We start from the raw sequence: 21,451 nt of genomic DNA on the forward strand, positions 1-21,451 counted from the left end.
CTGTTGGCTGGAACAGAGTTGGCATCTGCAGTGGGTTGAGTAGTGTCCCATTTCCCCCGTTCCTCTCCCCTCACCAAAGTTCATTTGCACCTGGAACTTCAGAATGTGACCTTATTTGGGAATAAGGTCTTTACAGATATTATTAGTCAAGGATCTTGAGATGAAGTCATCCAATGAATAGTGTCCAGAGAAAGGAGAGGGATATTTGGACACAGACACACAGGGAATAAGACCATGTGAAGCCCCACGTGTTAAAAAAGAGGCAGAAAAGGCAGGCAACTCGTGGGATCACCAGAAGCCAGAAGAGGCAAGAAAGGATTCTTGTTTAGAGCTTGCAGAGAGCATGGGCCTGTTGACAACTTGGTTTTGGAATTCTGGCCTCCAGAATAGTGAGAGAATATTTCTGTTGTGTTCGGCCAACCAAGTTTGTGGTAATCTAGGAAACAAATACAGCAACCTTGGACTCTATTAATAGAAGGTGATAGGAACTGCCACCTCATTTTTACCTTAAGGCAGTGTTTCTCTTTAAAATTAACTACCGTCTCTACCAGGAATCTAGTATCCTCAGAGAGGTCTTCAGCTAAGTGCCAGGCAGAAAAGCATTTGATTGTGAAACTATGAAGATGAAGATAGATTTAATTTTTAAAAATGTACAGGCCTTTGCTCTTGTAAGTAACTGGTTGACCTAGAGAAATCTAATTGATAAAATGTTTTTGAAAATTTAGAGGCCATATTGCTACTTGTAGATTGCTTGGTGAAGTGGGGAAAAAAGAATTGAAATATTTAATGTTTTAGCAATTTTTTAGAGAAAATTAAAATAATGTAATAGCTATTAATGACTAAATTGCCTTGACTACTTTTTGTCTGTTACATACAGGTCCGAAAATTTATAGTTTTAATTCTGCAAATGATTCTGGTGGCCCTGCTAATCTGGATAAATCTATTTTGAAAGTGAGTACTGAGATGTTGAGTCATTTCAAGAAATGTTCTCTTTGGGGCGCCTGGGTGGCTCAGTGGGTTAAACCGCTGCCTTCGGCTCGGGTCATGGTCCCAGGGTCCTGGGATCGAGTTCCGCATCGGGCTCTCTGCTGAGCGGAGGGCCTGCTTTCCTCTCTCTCTCTCTCTCTGCCTGCCTTTCTGCCTACTTGTGATCTCTCTCTGTCAAATAAATAAATAAAATCTTTAAAAAAAAAAAAGAAAGAAAGAAATGTTCTCCTTGAAAAAGAAAAAAAAGATATATTCTTAAATATAAAAGTTCTGGGGTATTTAAATTTTTTGTAATAGTTAATTGCTGATCTGTACTAAATAGAAGTAAATCATAACACATATGTTGAAAGCCCATAATAAATTAAGGAAGATCTAGGTAAGATCCAAATTTCTAAGGATAGCATATGCATGCTTTCAGACTTAATTTGGTGGACATTTCCAGCCTCCTCTCCATTATTCTTTTCCACATAAAATTTTAGTTCAGATCTCATTATTCCATCCAATCCCATATGATTTTATGACTAGGCTTTTTGTCAGTGGTCTCTCTGCTAAAAAAAAACCTACTTCCCCTTCTCCATTTGTCACCTCTAGAACCTCCATCTCTCTGCTAAAAAAAAACCTACTTCCCCTTCTCCATTTGTCACCTCTAGAACCTCCAGGACGTCCTTTGTCACTCAGCAATTTTCCATGTGGCTCCATATTTTTTTCATACACCTTTTTAAGTAATTGCTCTGCTGGTGTACAGTTTATCTTTGTGGGGTGTTTTGGGGGTTTTTGTTTGTCTGTTTGTTTTGTTTTGTTTTCCTCTGCTACACTGGCCTCCTGAAGTATGTTTTTGAGCTTAGCTCATCATAGGCATTCAGTAAAGATGTGGTCAAGAGATGGTATCTTTGTAGGTAGATGTTTATGTATTCTTGGGTCTAAAATACTGAAAGAACATATGGAACAGAAAATCAGGAATCAAACTCTGGAAGCCAAAAAAATTTGCGTAGCTTAATTATTACTATTAATATAGATTTCACTTTTACCTTATAGGTCTTTTTAGTGTAGCATCCATTCTTTCCAGTGCTATGCTTGGGGTGGCTTACATTAAGCAGATTTTTGGGCTCCATTTTCAAGGATTCTGATTCTACTTGTTTAGGATCAAGCTTAGGAGTCTTTACGATAGCAATCCAAGGACAGTGTCTTGAGACATGCAGGTTCAAGAGGGTTTTGAAAAGGATTTTTTCTTGCCACACGTTGCTTTTCCCATGTTACATTTTTTCTTTTTCTTCTTCTTAAAGATTTTATTTATCTTTAAAAAGAAGAAAAAGAGAGAGAGATAGCAGAAAAAGAGAGAGAGATGGAGGAGAGGGGGAATCACACTCCCTGCTGAGCAGGAACCCCAACAGGGCTTGATCCCTAAACCCTGGGATCTTGACCTGAGCTGATGCTTAACTCCATGACACTTAACCAACTGAGCCACCTGGGCACCCCTGTTACATTTTTCCTTAAATATATAGTACAGAAGTGGTCCAATGAATGGTAGTCTAAAATACAGTAATTGTTTTATCTGATTTTCACTGAAATTCTTGGATAGGTTGGCAAGAATATAGAACACTGTGTGTTTTTTTTCCTAATTATTAAATATTATTTAATAATTTAGATTCTAATTGATATGACCTTTTTGGCTTCAACAGGTGGTAATTAATCACAAACTAGAGCAACGAATTATTGGAGTGATAAATGAGCATAAAAAGCAAAATAATGACAAGGGAGTGATTTCTGGAAGACTTACTGCCAAAAAATTACAGGTATTTTGCAAACTGTTTTTAAGTTCCTTATTTTTTTTTTTTTATTTTAAATGTTCCCAAAACTTTAATAGATAAAGATATGTGGTCACCATAAGTTCCTTATTTTTAATGGAGCATTTTTAAAACCGGTTCACATGTGAGGTGGTAAGATAAATTGGCTTCTTCATCTTCCATTGAGATTTCATGTAGATCATTTCCATCAGCAAGGATAAGGAAGGAATTGGGCCAGATACAAGAGCACACATTAAATGGTGGTGTGAAAACTAAATTGCATTCCCCAGATTATATTAGACTCTGTAGTGGGCACTTTGCTTCTTTCTCTCTGATGTAATACCAGAAGGTACTTTGCCTCATTCTTCAAATGAAGAAATTAGGGCTTAGAAAGATCACAGATGCTATAGCTGGAGGTTGTTGGTAATTAGCAGAGTAAGCAGAGTCTGGATTGGAACTCAGTTCTGCCCAGCTGTAAAGATCATGCTTTAGAAAGTACCTTAGGTAGTTTTACTTTATGTATGAACGTATTCATTGAAGCACTACTTGCAATAAGAAAAGAAAACATCCTAAGTGGTCCCCAGTAGGAAACTGTAATTAGATTATGATATGTCTTCCCAATGGAATATTATGTAACTATTAAAAGTGATGAAGAGTTTCTAATAACTGGGGAAGATGCTTATCTTACATTAAGTGAATTTTATTTTAACAAAATCATAGAAAAAGGACTGAAAGGATACATACTACATTGCAAACAGTATCTTTGAATAGAGAGAATATGAGCAGTGTCTTCAGTTCCTTTTTTAATTTATCCATAGTTTTCAATTTTCAATTTGGTGAACATATTTAACTCTCCTAACTAGAAGGAAAAAAAAGATATTTTTGAAATTAAAAGTTGTATCAGTTTCTGGTTTAAAATGAGTAGAAGAATAAAATTTCTAATAAAAAGAGAAATTAGAATGCCTTTTTTCATTTCCCTTTCATAGGATTTATACATGGCTTTACAAGCATTTTCATTTAAGACTAAGGACATTGAAGATGCCATGACTAACACACTTTTACAGGGAGGTGATCTCCATTCTGCCTTGGATTGGCTCTGTTTAAATCTTTCAGATGGTAAGTCATATTATCATAAAATTCTTTCAGTTTCTAAAACCCTTTCAAAATTATTTTGGCAATTGTGACATTTGTATCAATTTCTGAATTTTTTCTCTCTTCTAATTACTTATTTTGCAAATGTTCTTTACTCTTTTTCGCTCTTTACAGTAATTTTCAGAGATTGTAGTCCATGCCGGAAGAAATTTTGTACATTACTTTTAGTTGTCTATAGTCATTTTACAGTGCACTTAATACAACAAATTCTCAAAGTTTGCCTGCCTGTAACCTATCAGACTGTGTTTCCTGGTTTTGGTTCAGAAATTTGGGCCATCTGACTTTAGATAAATTTGTTTAACCAGAAGGTTAACATTCTTTGCAAGAACCTAGAGTGCAGATTGCTTGTATGACTGAGTAAGGATCTTGCTTTATACTGTGACAGGCAACCAAGGAATTCAGAAGGGTTCAGATCATTTTTTGAAAATTTAAAAGTCTAACACATTGAGGGCAAAATAAATGGCCAAATAGAGATGGGCTAGCTATCTCGTAAGTGTTTCCACTCCTACTTTGAGAATAAAGCCATGTTCATTATAGGATTTCTAGTCTTAGAATCTAGATGAGGGGTGGAAGAAAATTAGGTGCTCTTTGTCGAGGCTGAGTTTTTATGTATGTTTAATGAATGTGTATGTTTATGTTTTATGTATGATATGCAGGGGTTTATGTGTTTAATGAATGCAAATGTTTATGTATCATATGAATGGTTTTTTTATTCCCATTTTTAAGATGCACTTCCTGAAGGATTCAGTCAAGAATTTGAAGAACAGCAACCTAAAAGTAGGCCAAAATTCCAGTCTCCTCAAATACCAGGCTCTGTTTCACCTCCACTGCAGCCTAAAACCAAAAAACCAGAAGATAATAAGATTAAGGTAATTTAACAAATGAAACATTTAAAGTTGTATAAAATCAGAATGAAACACATGTAACAGTTCACCAGCATAAATACCAATTACAATAACATTTCTGCTTCTCAAAAATAACTAATTGCTTTGCCAGGTTTTCTATCACTGTTTCAGTAATATGTTGCTGCATAACAAACCACCCAAAAAAGTAGTGGCTTAAAAGAACAATTAATTTCTTTAGATTCTAGAGTCCATACTGGGCTCAGCTGATTAGTCCTTCTGTTCTACAAGGTATCTCCTTGGGCTTGAATATTCAAAATGGTTTCTTTGGGGGATAGCCAAGCATTCCTCTTCCCATGTGGCTAGCTTGGGTTTCCTTATGTGTGGTTGCAGAGTGGTTTGATCTGCATGGCATCTGGCTTCCAAGAGCAAGTATTTCAAGGTGATAAACCCCAGCTTGTATCACTGCTGCTAATGTTTCCTTGGTTGAAACAAGTCATGTGGCCATTACAAAATACATGTGGAAGGGGATTACAGAAAGTCATGAATACTAGAAGGTACTTCATTAGGGCATTACACTTAAATACCCAGCATATCATGGGGCACCTGGGTGGCTCAGTCAGTTAAGCATCTGCCTTTGTTTGACTCAGGTCATGATCCCAGGGTCCTAGGCTCGACCCTGTGTCAGGGTCCCTGCTCAGGGGGGAGGTTGTTTTTCCTTGTGTCCCTCTTCCTGCTTGTGCTTTCTCTCAAATAAGTAAAATCCTAAAAAAAAAAAATAATAAATAAAAATACCCTGCATATTGTAAAATGTCTATAAACGTGGATAAAAGTGGAGAACATTATGCCAAGTGAAATAAGCCAGTCACAGAAAGATAAAGGCTGTATGATTTCACTTATGTGAGGTATCCCAAATAATCAAACTCATAGAACTATGAGAATAGAATGGTGTTTACCAGAGGCTGAAGGGAGGAGAGGGGAATGTGGGAAAATGTTGCTTGTTAAAGGTTTCAGTTACACAAGATGAATATATTAGAGATCTTTGTAACTTAGTGCCTATAGTTAACGCAGTATTGTGCACTTTAAAATATGTTCAGAGGGGCACCTGGGTGGCTCAGTGGGTTAAGGCCTCTGCCTTTGGCTTGGGTCATGATCCCAGGGTCCTGGGATCAAGCCCTGCATCAGACTCTCTGCTTAGTGGGGAGCCTGCTTCCTCCTCTCTCTCTCCTCCTGCCTCTCTGCCTACTTGTGATCTCTGTCAAATAAATAAATAAAATATTTTTTAAAAAATAAATAAAATATTCAGAGCATAGGTGGCATGTTAAGTGTTCTTACTGCAGCTACCACTCTCCATTTCCACCAACACACATGAACAAAAGAACACAAGGAAGTTTTTAGAGATGATGGATAGTTTAGTACATTGATGTAGTGATCATGAGTATATGCATATATGCAAACTCATCAAAATACTGAATTTACATTACATTAATACTGATATACTAATATGCACATTAAATTTGTGCAATTTTTAAATATATCAGCCATATCTGAGTAAAGCCTAAAAACAAAACAGAAACAAAAATCTGGAAGCATTATCCCCAGAAAACCACTGCTTTTAAGGAATAACACTAGTTTTTAACAGTTCTCCTTTTATTTTTTTTGCCTCTTTATAAAAACATATTTTTTTTGATTCTGCAAGTTTGAACTTCTTAAAGTAATGTTGAATTCATTTGTCCTTCACAGAACAGTATATACTATGATTTTGGGGGCTTATATGTTTGTGTTTCTGAGTGTAAAGAAAATAGTAAAAACGAGGACACGTGATGATAGTTTGACACCTTTTTCTAACTTTGGTTTTTCAGATATTTGTTTTTCCTTTCTAGCCAAAAAAGGAAGAAAAAAATTTGGAAGTAAATATGAAAGAATGGATCCTACGCTATGCTGAACAGGAAGATGAAGAAGAAAAGAGTGAGAAGTCTAAAAGTTTAGAAGAGGAGGAAAAATTTGACCCTGTGAGTTAGAAATGTGTATTAGGCCTCTACCTGGCCATTCAGAGGGTGACATAATTTAACTTCTCTGTGACTTAGTTTTCACCTTTGTAAATTAAAGAAAAGATGATGATGTAAAGATTAAACAAGACTTAACAAGTAACAAAATAGAAATGGCACAAAATAACTGCTCAGTAGCTATTACTTATGTTCCTCCCATGTTTAAAGAGCTAATCATCAGATATTTTAAATGATTATCATTTGTAGGGAGAATGCTAAATTCCTTGGATAATAAAAGAAAGGCACATTTCTTTACAGAGGCAGTCCATAGTGTGGTCAGAGAAAACCTAGATATCATAAGATAAACTAAAAATGTAAGGTTAAAGGAAAACAAGTTGTAGGAAGAAAATACTACAATACACATGTCTGACAGTACTTCTGTCTAGAATTGATAAAGGAGACAGACACTTTACAAAAATAGATACATTGATGGTCAATAAACATGTAAAAATAATTTTAGGATCACTAGTCATTAGAGAAATGAAAACAAACTGCAATGAGATAACTATTTTATATTCATCACAATGGCTACAATTAAAGAGATGAGTAATACCAAGTGTTGGGAGACATGTAAGATTGGGCACACTCAGACGTGAATTGTGGGAGTGTAAAATGGTACATTCACTTTGGAAAACTGGCACTTATGAAGTTAAACACACGCTTAACCAAATGACCTAACAGTTTCATTCCTAGGTATTTATTCAAGAAAAAAGAAAACATGCCCACAAAAAAGACCTGTATGCAAATGTTCAAGCAGCTTTATATTCATAATACCCCAACACTGCAAGCAACTCTCCAAGACATACTTGTATGAAAGAAGCCAGACACAAATGATTGTATGTGTAATTACTATATCGAAATCTAGAAGAATCATCTGTGCAAAATCAGTCTGTAGTGACAAAAGGCAGATCAGTGGTTGCTTGAGGCCAAGGGCAGAGGGAGGAGATTGATGGTAAGGCAGCATGAGGAAACTTCTGGAGATGATGGGAATATTTTATATCTTCATTTTGATAGTGATTACATGGATGTATACATTTATCAAGCTCAATTCACCTGTACACCTAAATGGGTACATTTTACTCTACGTAAGTCATACCTTAATAAGATTGGTTTAGAAAGAAAAAAGGAGAGTTGCAGAATAACATGTAGTATGATGAACCTGTTTGTGTAAAAAAGAAAAATATATATTTGCATTCTTATGTATGCATAGAAATGATCTGGAAAGATTCACAAGAAGCTATTATGAATGATTAGGACTGGGATGCTAGAATGGGAGGGAGATTTTTTTTTTTTTTTCGACTCTTCTATATCCTGTAAGGGTTTTGTTTGTTTGTTAACTATGTCCCTGTATTAAACTAATAAAAACAAAGAATTTGGGACAGTACAAGTCTACATTGAGATCAAAGAAGAGGTGTCTTCTGACTGGAGCATTTGGTTAAGCCTGCAAAGAAGAGGGGTGGAACTTGGGGTGCATAGAGTGCACATGGGCAGGAAAGGAAGATGGTCCAGAGGGGTGAAACAGTGTGAACAGGTATGGAGGTGGAATTGTGCAAAGGGCCTTTGGATATTAGACAATAAGTGAGTATACTGAGCATAAAATGTAGATGAGTACTGGGAGGCAGGAGTAAACAGGTGAGTTTAGCTGACATCAGAAGATTTTGATGCCTAGAAAATGAATTTTATTTTCCTCTTGTGAAGAGCCACTAGAAGGATGGGGGCAGGTAAATTACAGGAAGAATTTGCTATTTTAGGTCAGATTTAGTAATGGTTTTTTGTTGTTGTTGTCGTTTTTTAAAGATTTTATTTATTTATTTGTCAGAGACAGAGGGAGAGAGAGCAAGTGAGCACAGGCAGACAGAGAGGCAGGCAGAGGCAGAGGGAGAAGCAGGCTCCCTGCCGAGCAAGGAGCCCGATGTGGGACTCGATCCCAGAACCCTGGGATCATGACCTGAGCCCAAGGCAGTGGCTTAACCCACTGAGCCACCCAGGCGTCCCGATTTAGTAATGTTTAATAAAGGTTGTTTGGAACATTTAGGTGACATTCCAGGTGATCTGGTAAAGGATAGGGAAGCCATTTGGGTAGCTATTGCACTTCCTCGGGTGTGCTTAATAGGCTTCAAATAATGCTTAATAAGGCTTCAAATTGGAATTGGAAAGGAACAGATACATATAAAGCAAGAATCCAGAGAAAGTGTTGATTTACTAAATATAAATGTTAGTGAGCTAAAGACAGCTAGAGATTTGCAGGTGGAGGGGTAGTATCAGTAGCAGAGATAGACGGGATGAAGGAGTGAGTGTGATGGGGTGAATAGAAGATAGCTAATCCTTCTCCTTGTTAACAGAATGTGTTCTACACAGAATGGTCCCAGAATTCAGCCCTAACTGCTGCCTTAGTTTATCTCTTTTCTGTTCATCTTAATGGTTATGTTTCATAGCAGCATTCTGTATGCCCTGTACATTGATGCATTTCACCTGTCACTTATTAACCTAAAGTAAAAAACAGAAATTTGAGTTCAACTTCAAACTGTATCTGATGGTTGCTCAGCAGAGCTAAGTCCTGAAGTTTTAGTACACCCCTTTTCCCCTGAGGCTTTTTTTTTAATGTCCCTTACTGTCTTCTACAAGAGCTGATGGGAAGATGACTTTCAGATGAGTATTATTATATTATTACCTATACAATTCTTTAAAAACATGTGTTTATAAAATATATAAAAATAAGACATTTTCTTATTATAGAAATGAACTTGCATTTACTTTTTCTTCTGTAGTTTTAAAATTTTATTTAACACATCAAGGAAGTTTTCCATGTGTATCACCCTCATTCTTTTGCTATCTCATTTTCTTTTTCTAATGGCTGACGGGTTTTCTTCTGTAGAAAAATCTGATTTGCAGTTTTTCCTCTTCGTTCAGTACTGTAGTATTATGTGTGTATACTTGCAAATCTGCATCTTTGTATTATTTCTCTGTGAAATATTCCTAAAAGTAGATTTGCTGGATCAAAGAATAAGATCGAAAGATCATAGGTTTTGATATAATACATTGACAATAGATTAACTCATTTTGTTCTTTTTTAAATTTCTGTATCATCTTACTTGGAACAGAATGAAAGATACTTGCACCTTGCAGCAAAACTTCTGGATGCGAAGGAACAAGCAGCTTCCTTTAAACTAGAAAAAAACAAGCAAGGCCAAAAAGAGGCTCAAGAAAAAATAAGGAAATTTCAAAGAGGTAAACACTTCCAAATTCTTAGATGTATAAATGTCTTTTGGGAGGGTGGGGGGCGCTCTCCCAGCATGGAGACTGCCCCTTTTTAATTTGTTTACAAAACTCCAGTTTATATGTGGGCTTGACAGACTTTCTGTAACAAGCCAGATAATAAATACAGTAGGTTGTGTGGGCCATAAGGACTCCTTAATAATTACTGAACTCTGCTGTCACAGCATAGAAGCAGCTATAGACAATGTGTCAGTGAATGGCTATGGTTTCATAAAACTTTACAGATCCCAAAATGGGAATTTCATGTAATTTTCACATGTCATCAAATATTTCTTTTTTTCTTCAACCAGTTAAAAATATAAAAATCATTCTTAGCTTGTAGGATGTACAGAAACAGGCAGCAGGCTACATTTGACCAGCAGGCCATAGTTTGTCAGCCTCCGACATATACCTTAAAATACCATCCTCATTCAAGAAGGAGAGGTGATTCATAATTCCATGAGTATTCATTTCTGGTGAGGATGTTCTTCGGACCTTCCACATCTGTTAATTTTTTAAAAACATTTTAACATATGATATGAAAATAAATTGCCTCTGACTTCTAGCACAAATTGCAAATAGGAAATGTTGAATACTTGGCTACAAGGAAAAAGATGGAATGCTGGTTTTTTTTTTTTTTTAAACCAACTTTGGGGGCACCTGGGTGGCTCAGTCGTTAAGTGTCTGCCTTTGGCTCGGGTCATTATCCCAGCTTCCTGAGATTGAGTCCCTTATTGGGCTCCCTGCTCAGGGGGAGTCTCCTTCTCCCTCTTCTACTCCCCCTGCTTGTATTCCCTCTCTCACTGTCTCTCTATCAAATAAAATCTTTAAAAATAAGTAAAGCTATCTTTGCAACATAAAAAGGCATAAAAAACAGATACAACAAAGCATGATTTTTTTCTTGGTAGAAATGGAAACTTTAGAAGACCATCCAGTATTCAATCCAGCCATAAAGATTTCACATCAACAGAATGAAAGAAAAAAGCCTCCTGTAGCCACAGAAGAGGAAAAGCCTTTGAACTTTAACCTGTTTGAAAAATCCATGGCTGCTACTGAAGAAGAGAAAGGTAAAATGAAGGGAAAGTGTTTCAAGGTGTAAGTAGTAAAATGTCAATGAATATACAATTAAGAAGTGAAGTTACTTTGCATTCTAGCAGACTTCATAAGCTGGTAGTAAAGCTATGTTACCACATGCTGCCTTTGAAAAATAATAATTATAACTTTTGCGGCATTTTATCATTACAAGTATCCTGCTTCAGCCTCGTCTCTTTTTAGTTCATTCTCCAAATTCCCGCCAGAATTATCTTTCCATAACACACATCTAAATGGGAGTTCCCTGTTAAAAATCCTAATCAGTAGTAAGTCCAAACCCTTTATCATGGTATTGAAGATCCTTTGCATTCTGCCACAATCTACCTTTCCACTCATATTCTCCCAGCTGTGTACTATAGCCACATGTTATTTCATGGCTGCATGATTTTACTCATCCGGTTAGCCCCTACTTGGCCAACCTTCTCCTCTCAAAGCTCAATTCAAAATAGCACCTCTTTAAACCTCTCACGAGTCTTGCCATCCCACCATATGTGTTTGTAATTGTTTACTTGTGCTAAAGTAAATTATTGATATAGCTTGTATAATACTTATGTGTAATATAGGCAAATCCTACACTAAATTGTCAGTTTTTAACTTATATGTTGTTTCATAGATATTTACTGAATTTTCTCTCTGTTCAGAATGTCACATGCTATGTGTACATTTATTAACAAAATAACCTAGTCCTTGCGCTCTTCAAGGGTATGGTTTAGTAGGAGAGGTAAGCTTTAAATATACATAAATATTTAATTACAAATTGTGATGTGTGCTGTTAGAGCAAGAAAACTACTTTCTAATAATAGAGATAAGGAGACTGATGACTTGCTCTGAGATCTAACAGATGATTAGATCAAGCTTTTCTCTGTCATTTTTCACCTAGTCTCTTCTAAAAGTCTTTTCCCAAAATTGAGAGGACTTTGATGACTCAAAAGAGATTATACATTACTGCATGACAATTTTTAAGCACCAATCTCTGTCATTTTAGAGAAAAAGAAGGAACCTCATGATGTAAGAAATTTTGACTATACAGCTCGAAGCTGGACTGGAAAATCTCCCAAACAATTTCTGATCGATTGGGTCAGGAAGAATCTTCCTAAGAGTCCAAATCCTTCCTTTGAAAAAGTTCCAGTAGGTAGATACTGGAAATGTAGGTATGTTTTTCTGGTTAATTAAAATGAACTTTTAGGAAAATCTAAGATGAAAAATCTCTTTGTTTCTTATATGTTAAGTAGACATTTAGGAAGCCCTCTCATTCCACGACTCTGAGTGGTAATGCTGATCAGTTATAATCTAGGTACAGTGTCTTCCATGGAAATATTTAATTTAAATAATTAATGTAAACTTGGGTTTGGGGTTAATGGAATTTTGACTCATTTGACTTCATTAATTTTATCTTAAAAATTATTTGACTTCCTTGTAGGGTAAGGGTAATCAAGTCTGAAGATGATGTACTGGTAGTGTGCCCTACAATCTTAACAGAAGATGGCATGCAAGCTCAGCACCTGGGAGCAACTCTAGCTCTTTACCGTTTAGTGAAAGGGCAGGTGAGACTTTTTTAGACTGAGCTGTTTAAAAAGTCGTTTGTAGATCATACATAGGCAGCATAAAACTTTACAGGCATATGAAATGTCATATTTAATTATGGCCTTTGGTGCCAGTTTTTACTTACTGCTTCTTCAGATTAATCCTCATTTCTGCTTATTTATAATTTTGACTTCCTCAAGCCCCTAAACCTAGCTCTGTCGTTAGACCAGAGGCTCTGTCAGTTTTTCAGGCTATGCTATTTTACAGATTAAAAATAGTTTTATGAGGGGCGCCTGGGTGGCTCAGTGGGTTAAGCCGCTGCCTTCGGCTCAGGTCATGATCTCAGGGTCCTGGGATCGAGTCCCGCATCGGGCTTTCTGCTCAGCAGGGAGCCTGCTTCCCTCTCTCTTTCTCTGCCTGCCTCTCCATCTACTTGTGATTTCTCTCTGTCAAATAAATACATAAAATCTTTAAAAAAAAAAATACTTTTACGAGGTTGGTTGAAGTAAGGAGAATTTTTAAACACTTTAATGTTTAATTAAGTGTTATAATATCTCTCTTTATTCTTATATTTTCTCTCAGCTTTGGAAAGTTATAGACCTTGATTCAAGTTTTCAGTTTTAGGTTATATTAGTTATAAGCTTTCAGGTTAAGGAAAGATTATAGTACTACTGTAGGATGCTCTCTTTTTTTCTTGGATGGTTAGATTGTCAGCATTTGTATTATGCAATAAATATGTGTATTTTTCTTCATGGAAAATTAGAACCACTTGAAATTATAGACCCTGATGACATGGAACTCCAAAAAATAGTTCTTTTCCAGTTTCTGGCAGTAAAAGTTCTTAGTGCCTTTATTTCCCTTATTTGCAAAAAAGGTATCATAAGCTAAGCTTAACTGATAAAGCTGAGCAGGGAGCCTGATGTGGGGCTCAGTCTCAGGACCCTGGGATCACAACCTGAGCCAAAAGCAGACACTTAACCAGCTGAGTCACCCAGGTGCCCCTGCATTGTAGTTAATTTTAAATACTTTGACCTATAATCTTAATTTAACTACCAGCATCTCACAGGGAGCTTTGTTTCAGAAATGCTTTATGGATCATCTACATATTTACATAGCACCACTGCAGGAATAAATAATAATAAATGTATTCACTAGTTTCCTATGTTCCAGGAGTGAGCACTTTTCATATAGTGTAACTTAAAGTTTACTTCAGAGTATGTCTATAAAGGATATATTGGTCCCATTTTACAAATACAGAAACTGAGACACAGAGAGGTTATTTGCCCAAGGTCACACAGCTAGTAAGTCTAGAAGCCTAAATGTGATACACTATTTATAAGTTTGCATCATAAGCATGTGTTTCTTAAAGTAGGCACTTACTAATTTAAGAAAGAAATTATATTTTAAAAGGAAAGTAGCTATCCTAAATTCTAGCCTATTGAATTTTAGTATCCAGTAGTTAGTGAAAATAACACTCTTGGTTTTTGTTTGTTCGTTTTGTTTTTTTGGTGTTTTTTTTGTTTTTTTCACTTATAGTCAGTGCATCAGTTACTTCCTCCCACTTACCGAGATGTTTGGCTGGAGTGGAGTGATGCAGAAAAGAAAAAGGAAGAATTAAATAAAATGGAAACCAATAAACCCCGTGATCTGTTTATTGCCAAACTTCTGAGCAAATTGAAACAGCAGCAGCAACAGCAGCAACAGCATCCTGAAAATAAGAGAGAAAACGCTGAAGATCCTGAGGAATCTTGGGAAAATTTAGTTTCTGATGAAGATTTTTCTGCACTGTCCTTGGAATCAGAAAAGGCAGAAGATTTGGAACCTGTTAGAAACCTGTTTAGAAAGTTACAAAACACACCGAAATACCAGAGACTTCTAAAGGAAAGGCAACAGTTACCTGTGTTCAAACATAGGGATTCAATCGTGGAAACTCTTAAAAGGCATCGGGTAGTGGTTGTGGCAGGTGAAACAGGGAGTGGCAAAAGTACTCAAGTACCACATTTTCTCTTGGAAGATTTGCTTCTAAATGAGTGGGGAACGAGTAAGTGTAACATTGTCTGCACTCAGCCCCGAAGAATCTCAGCAGTGAGTTTAGCCACAAGAGTATGTGATGAGTTGGGCTGTGAAAATGGACCTGGAGGAAGGGTAAGGTGTTGTTCAACTCCATCTCAGTGAATCCTGACTGTTACTGTTTGTTCAGTAGCACATCTCAAGCACTTTTCATGTTTTCTTTGATAGGTTTCATATTGTGCCACTCTCCTTCATCTGAAAAGGGTTGTTAGTAATCCAGTCATTAAAATTTTCATATCAAGGAAAAAAATTCATTTTAATAATTGAATATTCAATATGTTACATACTAAAGAGAACAAATACAGATTTGACTGTGATATCATAATTCTCAAGTTCCTGCATATCTTCTCTATGGAATGTATTCCTGAATTGTTTTCATTAATTCTTTTTAATAAGCAGAAGAAAAAAACAATATAGAAGAAAAAGCTAGACTGTTCTCAAGCCCTTTATTTTATTTTTTTATTTTTATTTTTTAAAAGATTTTATTTATTTATTTGACAGACAGAGATCACAAGTAGGCAGAGAGGCAGGCAGAGAGAAAGGTGGAGGCAGGCTTCCTGCTGAGCAGAGAGCCCGATGCGGGGCTCAATCCCAGGACCCTGGGATCATGACCTGAGCTGAAGGCAGCGGCTTAACCCACTGAGCCACCCAGGCGCCCCTCTAGCCCTTTATTTTTAAAAAATGGAAAAAATACTAAAATATCCCTTGTCATGCATTCTGCCCTGCAAGCAAACCTAAACCTGGCCACACCTTAGCTAGAATGACTGCAGAATACAGAAAGTAATAAAATTGCTTAGAACTAAATATGATGAATTTCAAGTCAAATAACTCAGCTTGCTTATACTTTGCATTGTTCTTTCTGGAGATGGTATTTAACACTTTTGCCTCTGTCTTTAAGATACGTACCCCTAGGCACCTGCGTGGCTCAGTAAGTTAAACGTCTGCCTTCGGCTTGGGTCATGATCCTGGAATCTCAGGATCAAGTCCCGTGTTGGGCTCTCTGCTCAGTGGAGAGCCTTGTTCTCCCTCTGCCCCTCACCCCAATCTTGTGTGCACACAATCTCTCTCTTTCAAATAAATAAGTAAAAAAAAGAAAGAAAAAAAAAAGACATGTACCCTTTTATTAAAGAAGTTTCATGTAACAAACTGGGTTTCTGTCACAGAATATAAGAAAAAAAGACAGTTTCTGTCTTATAAGGAACTCACATTAAGAAGATGACAGACCTGTACACACATAGCAAATAAAAGAATGACTGTTAAAAGTGAATGTGATGGAAATTGAAGGGACTTAAAATTCCAATCAGGCACCACTGGTACAATACCAGCTGCTTTTTAATGGTGGCACTTTTATGAAATCTTAATAGGAAATTTTTAGAACTGCTCAAAATTTTTGTTCCTGAGTACCTCAGCATTTTGTTCTAAGATAATGGAATTAGCAAGATTGATCTTGGTGCCTAAGTGGCTCAGTTGGTTAAGTGTCCAACTCTTGGTTTCAGCTCAGGTCATGATCTCAGGGTTGTCAGATCTAGCCCCACTTACAGCTCTGTGCTCAGCACAGCGTCTGCTTGGCACTCTACCTCTCCCTTTCCCTCTGCCCCTCCCCCTCAAAAAAAAGAATAGAATAATATTGATGATACTCAAAGCAGTGAACAGCTTTTGTGTCACCACTTTTTTTAAAAGATTTTATTTATTTGTTTGTTTTACAGTGAGAAAGCACACACACAAGCAAGGGAGGGGCAAAGGGAGAGGGAGAAGCAGATGCCCCGCTGAGCAGGGAGCCCAATGCAGGTCTCAATCCCACGACCCTGGGATCACAACCTGAGTCAAAGGCAGATGCTCAACTGAGCCACCCAGGTGCCCCATGTCAACACTTTCAAGAAAACAGAAGTTTTTCTTATTTAAAATTAGCAAAACAAATTTTAACCATTTTAGATGATTAAAGACCATGGGAAAATAATTTTAATTTATAAATTTTACCAAATAGATTTACTTAAGCTGCTCCATCTAGTAGCAGGATCAGCACCTCTGCTACACTTTAGTGATTGTTTCCCAGATCTCTTATGAGAATCTAATCTCAACCTTGTGTTCTCCCTTCAGAATTCTTTGTGTGGATATCAGATCCGGATGGAATCTCGAGCTAGTGAATCTACAAGGTTACTGTATTGTACAACAGGGGTTTTGCTTAGGAAACTTCAAGAAGATGGTCTCCTAACTAATGTGTCTCATGTTATTGTAGATGAGGTGAGTATACTTTATAGTCAAGTTCAGATAAATTTGAAACATCTTCATATTAATAAGATGCTATTTCTAATACTAGCTAACATTTTCTTCAGGCTTATTTAAATACCAGACACTTTACTTATAATTATTTAATTTACTCTAATGAATGTGTCTCACCTTAATCGATTTAATACCTTATGACATTTGCTAGATGCTATTCTGATTTTATGTATATAAATTCATTTAATCCTTCTCGCACTCCAGTGAAGTAGATATTATTGCATCTGTCTGCTGCAGTCTGTGCTGTAACCAGTATAGTGACTCTCAACTACGTTTAGTTGTTACAGAATTTTCTTTGATTCTTTTAAAAAAAAAAGAGGAGAACTTTTGATCATTTTCTCTTTAGATAAATCCCTCCCTGAATCAAATTCAAACACACATTAAGGTGAATGTTTAAAATGGAAAGTTTCCCATGGGAATTATTTTAAATGGCGTGGTAGCCTAGCATATGTAAACTGATTTTCTTTGTATATAATTTTGTCAAGAAGAAATAAGATATATAGCATTTCTCTTATTCAAGTAATATTTAAAAATTTTTCTGTGATATAAAGTTTTTATGAGTGTCTATTAATTAATTAAGTTCAGAAGGCAGTAGTAAAAGTTCAGTCATTCGGGGTGCCTGGGTGGCTCAGCATCTGCCTTTGGTTCAGTTCCTGATCCCAGGGTCCTGGGATTGAGCCCCACATTGGGCTCCCTACTCAGTGGGAAACCTGCTTCTCCCTCTGCTTGCTGCTACATCTGCTGTGTGCACATACTCTCTCTCTGTCAGATAAATAAAATCTTTTAAAAAGTACAGCCATTCATTGATTTTTAATTAATAGACTACATGTAGATTATTGGGTTATTTTCCTCTTTTTGGTTAGAAAATATTTTATAAATATTGAAAGATACACGAATGAAAATTTTAAAAACTTGACCCAGGAAAAAACTCAATGTTGACATTTAACTTTCATATTTATATGTATGTATATTTAGTGTGTATGTGTATTTTACAATTTTTTACATTAGCCTATAAAAACAAGATTTTAAAAGCTTTATAGTATATAATTTGGATGCCCCATAATGTACTTAACTTTCTTCCTGCTGGATTTTTTTTGTTTTTTTAATTCCATGTGTAAGTGAAAACACGTTATTTGTCTTAATGTCTGACTTACTTCGCTTAGCATAATAGCTCTTTTCATCCATCCATGTTGTTGTAAATGGCATGATCCCATTCTTTTTTAAGAGTAATATTCCATTGTATATATTCCATATCTTTATCCATTCATCTCTTGATGGACACTGTACATCACTAGATGTACATTAGATGTATAACCCAAGTTGTACAATAGCTATAATAGCAGCTATTATAAATAATGCTGCTATAAACCTAGGGGTGCATGTATCTTCTCATATTAGTGTTTTTGTTTTCTTTGGGTAAATACCCAGTAGTAGAATTACTGGATCATTTTATGTTTGTTTTTAATTTTTTGAGGTATCTTTATACTGTTTCCACAGTAGTTGCACCAGTTTACATTCCCAACAACAGTGGACAAATGTTCCCTTTTCTCCACATCCTCAGTAATACTTCTTTTTAATTCTAGCCATTCTGACAGTTATGAGGTGATACCTCATTGTGGTTTTGGTTTGCATTTCCCTCTTGATGAGTGATGTTGAGCAGCTTTTTATGTGTCTCTTGGCCATCTGTATATCTTACTTGAAAAAATGTCTATTTATATCCCTTGCACATTTTTAAATTGTGGTTTTTTGTTGTAGAGTAGTGTACATTTTTTCTTATTTTAGATACCGACCCCTTATCAGATATAAGATTTGCAGCTGTCTTCTCCCATTCATTAGATTGCCTTTTTTTGTTGTTGATAGTTTCCTTCACTGTGCAAAAGCCTTTTATTTTAATGTAGTCAAAATAGTTTATTTTTGGGGCGCCTGGGTGGCTCAGTGGGTTAAGCCGCTGCCTTCGGTGCAGGTCATGATCTCAGGGTCTTGGGATTGAGTCCCGCATCGGGCTCTCTGCTCAGCAGGGAGCCTGCTTCCTCCTCTCTCTCTCTGCCTGCCCTCTGCCTACTTGTGATCTCTCTCTGTCAAATAAATAAATAAAATCTTAAAAAAAAAATAGTTTATTTTTGCTTTTTAGGAGTTTTATGGCCTCACATTTAGAATTTTAATCCATTTTGAGTTTGTGTGTGATATAAAAAGTGTTCCAGTTTTCCCAACATCATTATTGAAAAGATTACCTTTTCCCCATTATATATTATCTTGCCTCAGGGTGAACCCTAATTTAAAAGCGAGACCAACTTGAGGAAGTTGTTCTTTCATGGTTTAATATTAGCAGTCTGCTTTACTGAATTATGCTTAAATGTGATACTCTCAGCATCTTGAGCAATATGGTAAAAGTAAGAAAAACCCCAATGAAATTCATCATCATGTTAAATATAAGAATGTAAAAGATATTGGGACAGAGTTCATTATATTTTTCAGGACCTTTCTTTTTGACAGTGTGCAGAGTAATACTTCTACCTTATTACAAAAAGTTGTGTGATTTGTTCTAGTTTGTGGTCACTGTGTGAGTTATAAGTAGGTTTTCCTGCTGACTGCTGGTATGTTTACAAGCAAATTTTTTGCCTACTAGCTCTCTTGAATGTGCTTAATCAAGGACACATTATTTTTAGCTCTATTTTATGATCTATTCTTTTTTTTTAATTATTATCTGTATAAATTTATCTATTTGATGAGCTTCCTCAGATTTGCTTCATCCTCCAGGAAATCTCTCTTGAGTTTCGGACATAAATATCCTGGTCAAAGCACAAAAGTAAAAATAACTAGGATTAATCCTTCTTTCTCCCTCATACCCCAAATCCAGTCATCTAGACCTATTGATTGTACTTTTCTCAAATTCATATATTTTTCTCCATATTTAACTAGTATTGCCCTTACAGAGGTTATTATTTCTTTCTTTTTTTTTTTTTTAAGATTTTTTATTTATTTGACAGACGGAGACCACAAGTAGGCAGAGAGAGAGAGAGGAGGAAGCAGGCTCCCTGCAGAGCAGAGAGCCAGATGTGGGGCTCGATCCCAGGACCCTGAGATCATGACCTGAGCAGAAGGCAGAGGCTTGAACCCACTGAGCCACCCAGATGCTCCGAGGCTATTATTTCTTTAAGTACTACAACAACCTATAATTTTTTGTTGTTCTGAAAGAACTTTGTTTTGTTTAGCAGTTTTATATTCTTGTTAAAACATTAAAAAAAGAACAAAGCATTAACACTTGTGACAAGAAAAAAGGTCCTCTCCAACCCTATCTACTTCTCTTTTTCCTCTCCCAGAGTATGTCTTTTTCTTTTACTATATTTATTTCAAGGGGGAAAGTGAGCAGATATGAGATTCCAATAAGTTAATACTAAAAGTTCACAGTGTGTTAAAATATAATTATACCTTGACCACCAAATTTTAAGGTTACTTTTATTTACAGGTTTTGCCTATGGAAAACGGGAACAAATCCATATAAACATCCATTCTGAAAGAGCAATGAAGGCCAAAAATGCTATTAAGATCTAACCAAAATGAGTTACAAGATAGTTTTTACTGGTACAAAGGAAAAACTTAAAGGACTCAACTAAAGGAACACAGCAATAATTATAACTGACACATCCTCTCCTTGCAAGATACACACTGGGCTTGCCCATGCTAAGTTTCAGAATACTGAAGTCTTCTGGGTTTTTCTTTTTAAAGAGGTGTGGGAGCAGAGGAATGGAAACAATCATTGTTTTTAAGCTAGGGAAGGTTGGGAGATCCTTTAGTCTTTTTAAGGGAGCAGTGCCACCCTAGATAAACATATAATCCCCCATCATTTTTTCAGAGTTTTCATTAACCCAAGGAAGAGAGCATATCTGTGGCAAACTGCTTCCCACTCAAATCCTGAGTTAATGCTACATGGTTTAGTTTCATCCTCCCTTTCTGTATTAGAACCTCGAAGTCACATTTGTGATCTTTCTTTGACTGTTTGTACTTTAGATAGACAGTATCTTTAAGTAGTGTGGGACAAGGCTTGTACATGTTTTATCTAATGTTCCATTGTCACCTTTTGTTCATTTGTCACTCTTCTAAATCTAACTTTGCACAAGTAACCCATATAAAAAATGTGCAGAAACCTATAGTTAAACTTCCTTTCTGTTCTGACCTCTTCCATTACATTCTCCACATTATAGCCGGTTATCTTTTTTTTTTTTTTTTTTAAGACTTATTTATTTATTTATTTATTTATTTTCAGTGTACCAAGATTCATTGTTTATGCACCACATCCTGTGTTCAATGTAATATGTGCCCTCCTTAATACCCACCACCAGGCTCACCCAACCCCCTCCTATCCAAAACCCTCAGTTTGTTTCTTGGAGTCCACAGTCTCTCATGCTTCATCTCCCCC

General features: G+C 36.2%; 1 protein-coding gene across 2 annotated transcripts in view; it reads left to right on the forward strand.

Moving 5' to 3' along the window:
• The window catches only part of DHX29 (DExH-box helicase 29), a 55,920-nt gene that overhangs the window by 8,856 nt on the left and 25,613 nt on the right, over positions 1 to 21,451 (forward strand). For both annotated transcript variants that reach the window (XM_044224729.1, XM_044224740.1), the window contains exons 2-12: positions 878 to 951; positions 2,667 to 2,780; positions 3,758 to 3,887; positions 4,650 to 4,792; positions 6,649 to 6,777; positions 9,915 to 10,041; positions 10,977 to 11,135; positions 12,146 to 12,311; positions 12,581 to 12,704; positions 14,221 to 14,829; positions 16,852 to 16,995. In XM_044224729.1, the coding sequence (XP_044080664.1) occupies positions 878 to 951; positions 2,667 to 2,780; positions 3,758 to 3,887; positions 4,650 to 4,792; positions 6,649 to 6,777; positions 9,915 to 10,041; positions 10,977 to 11,135; positions 12,146 to 12,311; positions 12,581 to 12,704; positions 14,221 to 14,829; positions 16,852 to 16,995 (1,919 nt within the window). The remainder of the gene's footprint in view (positions 1 to 877; positions 952 to 2,666; positions 2,781 to 3,757; positions 3,888 to 4,649; positions 4,793 to 6,648; positions 6,778 to 9,914; positions 10,042 to 10,976; positions 11,136 to 12,145; positions 12,312 to 12,580; positions 12,705 to 14,220; positions 14,830 to 16,851; positions 16,996 to 21,451) is intronic.

This window comes from Neovison vison, chromosome 1, assembly GCF_020171115.1.
Source record: "Neovison vison isolate M4711 chromosome 1, ASM_NN_V1, whole genome shotgun sequence".
NCBI lineage: Eukaryota > Metazoa > Chordata > Mammalia > Carnivora > Mustelidae > Neogale > Neogale vison.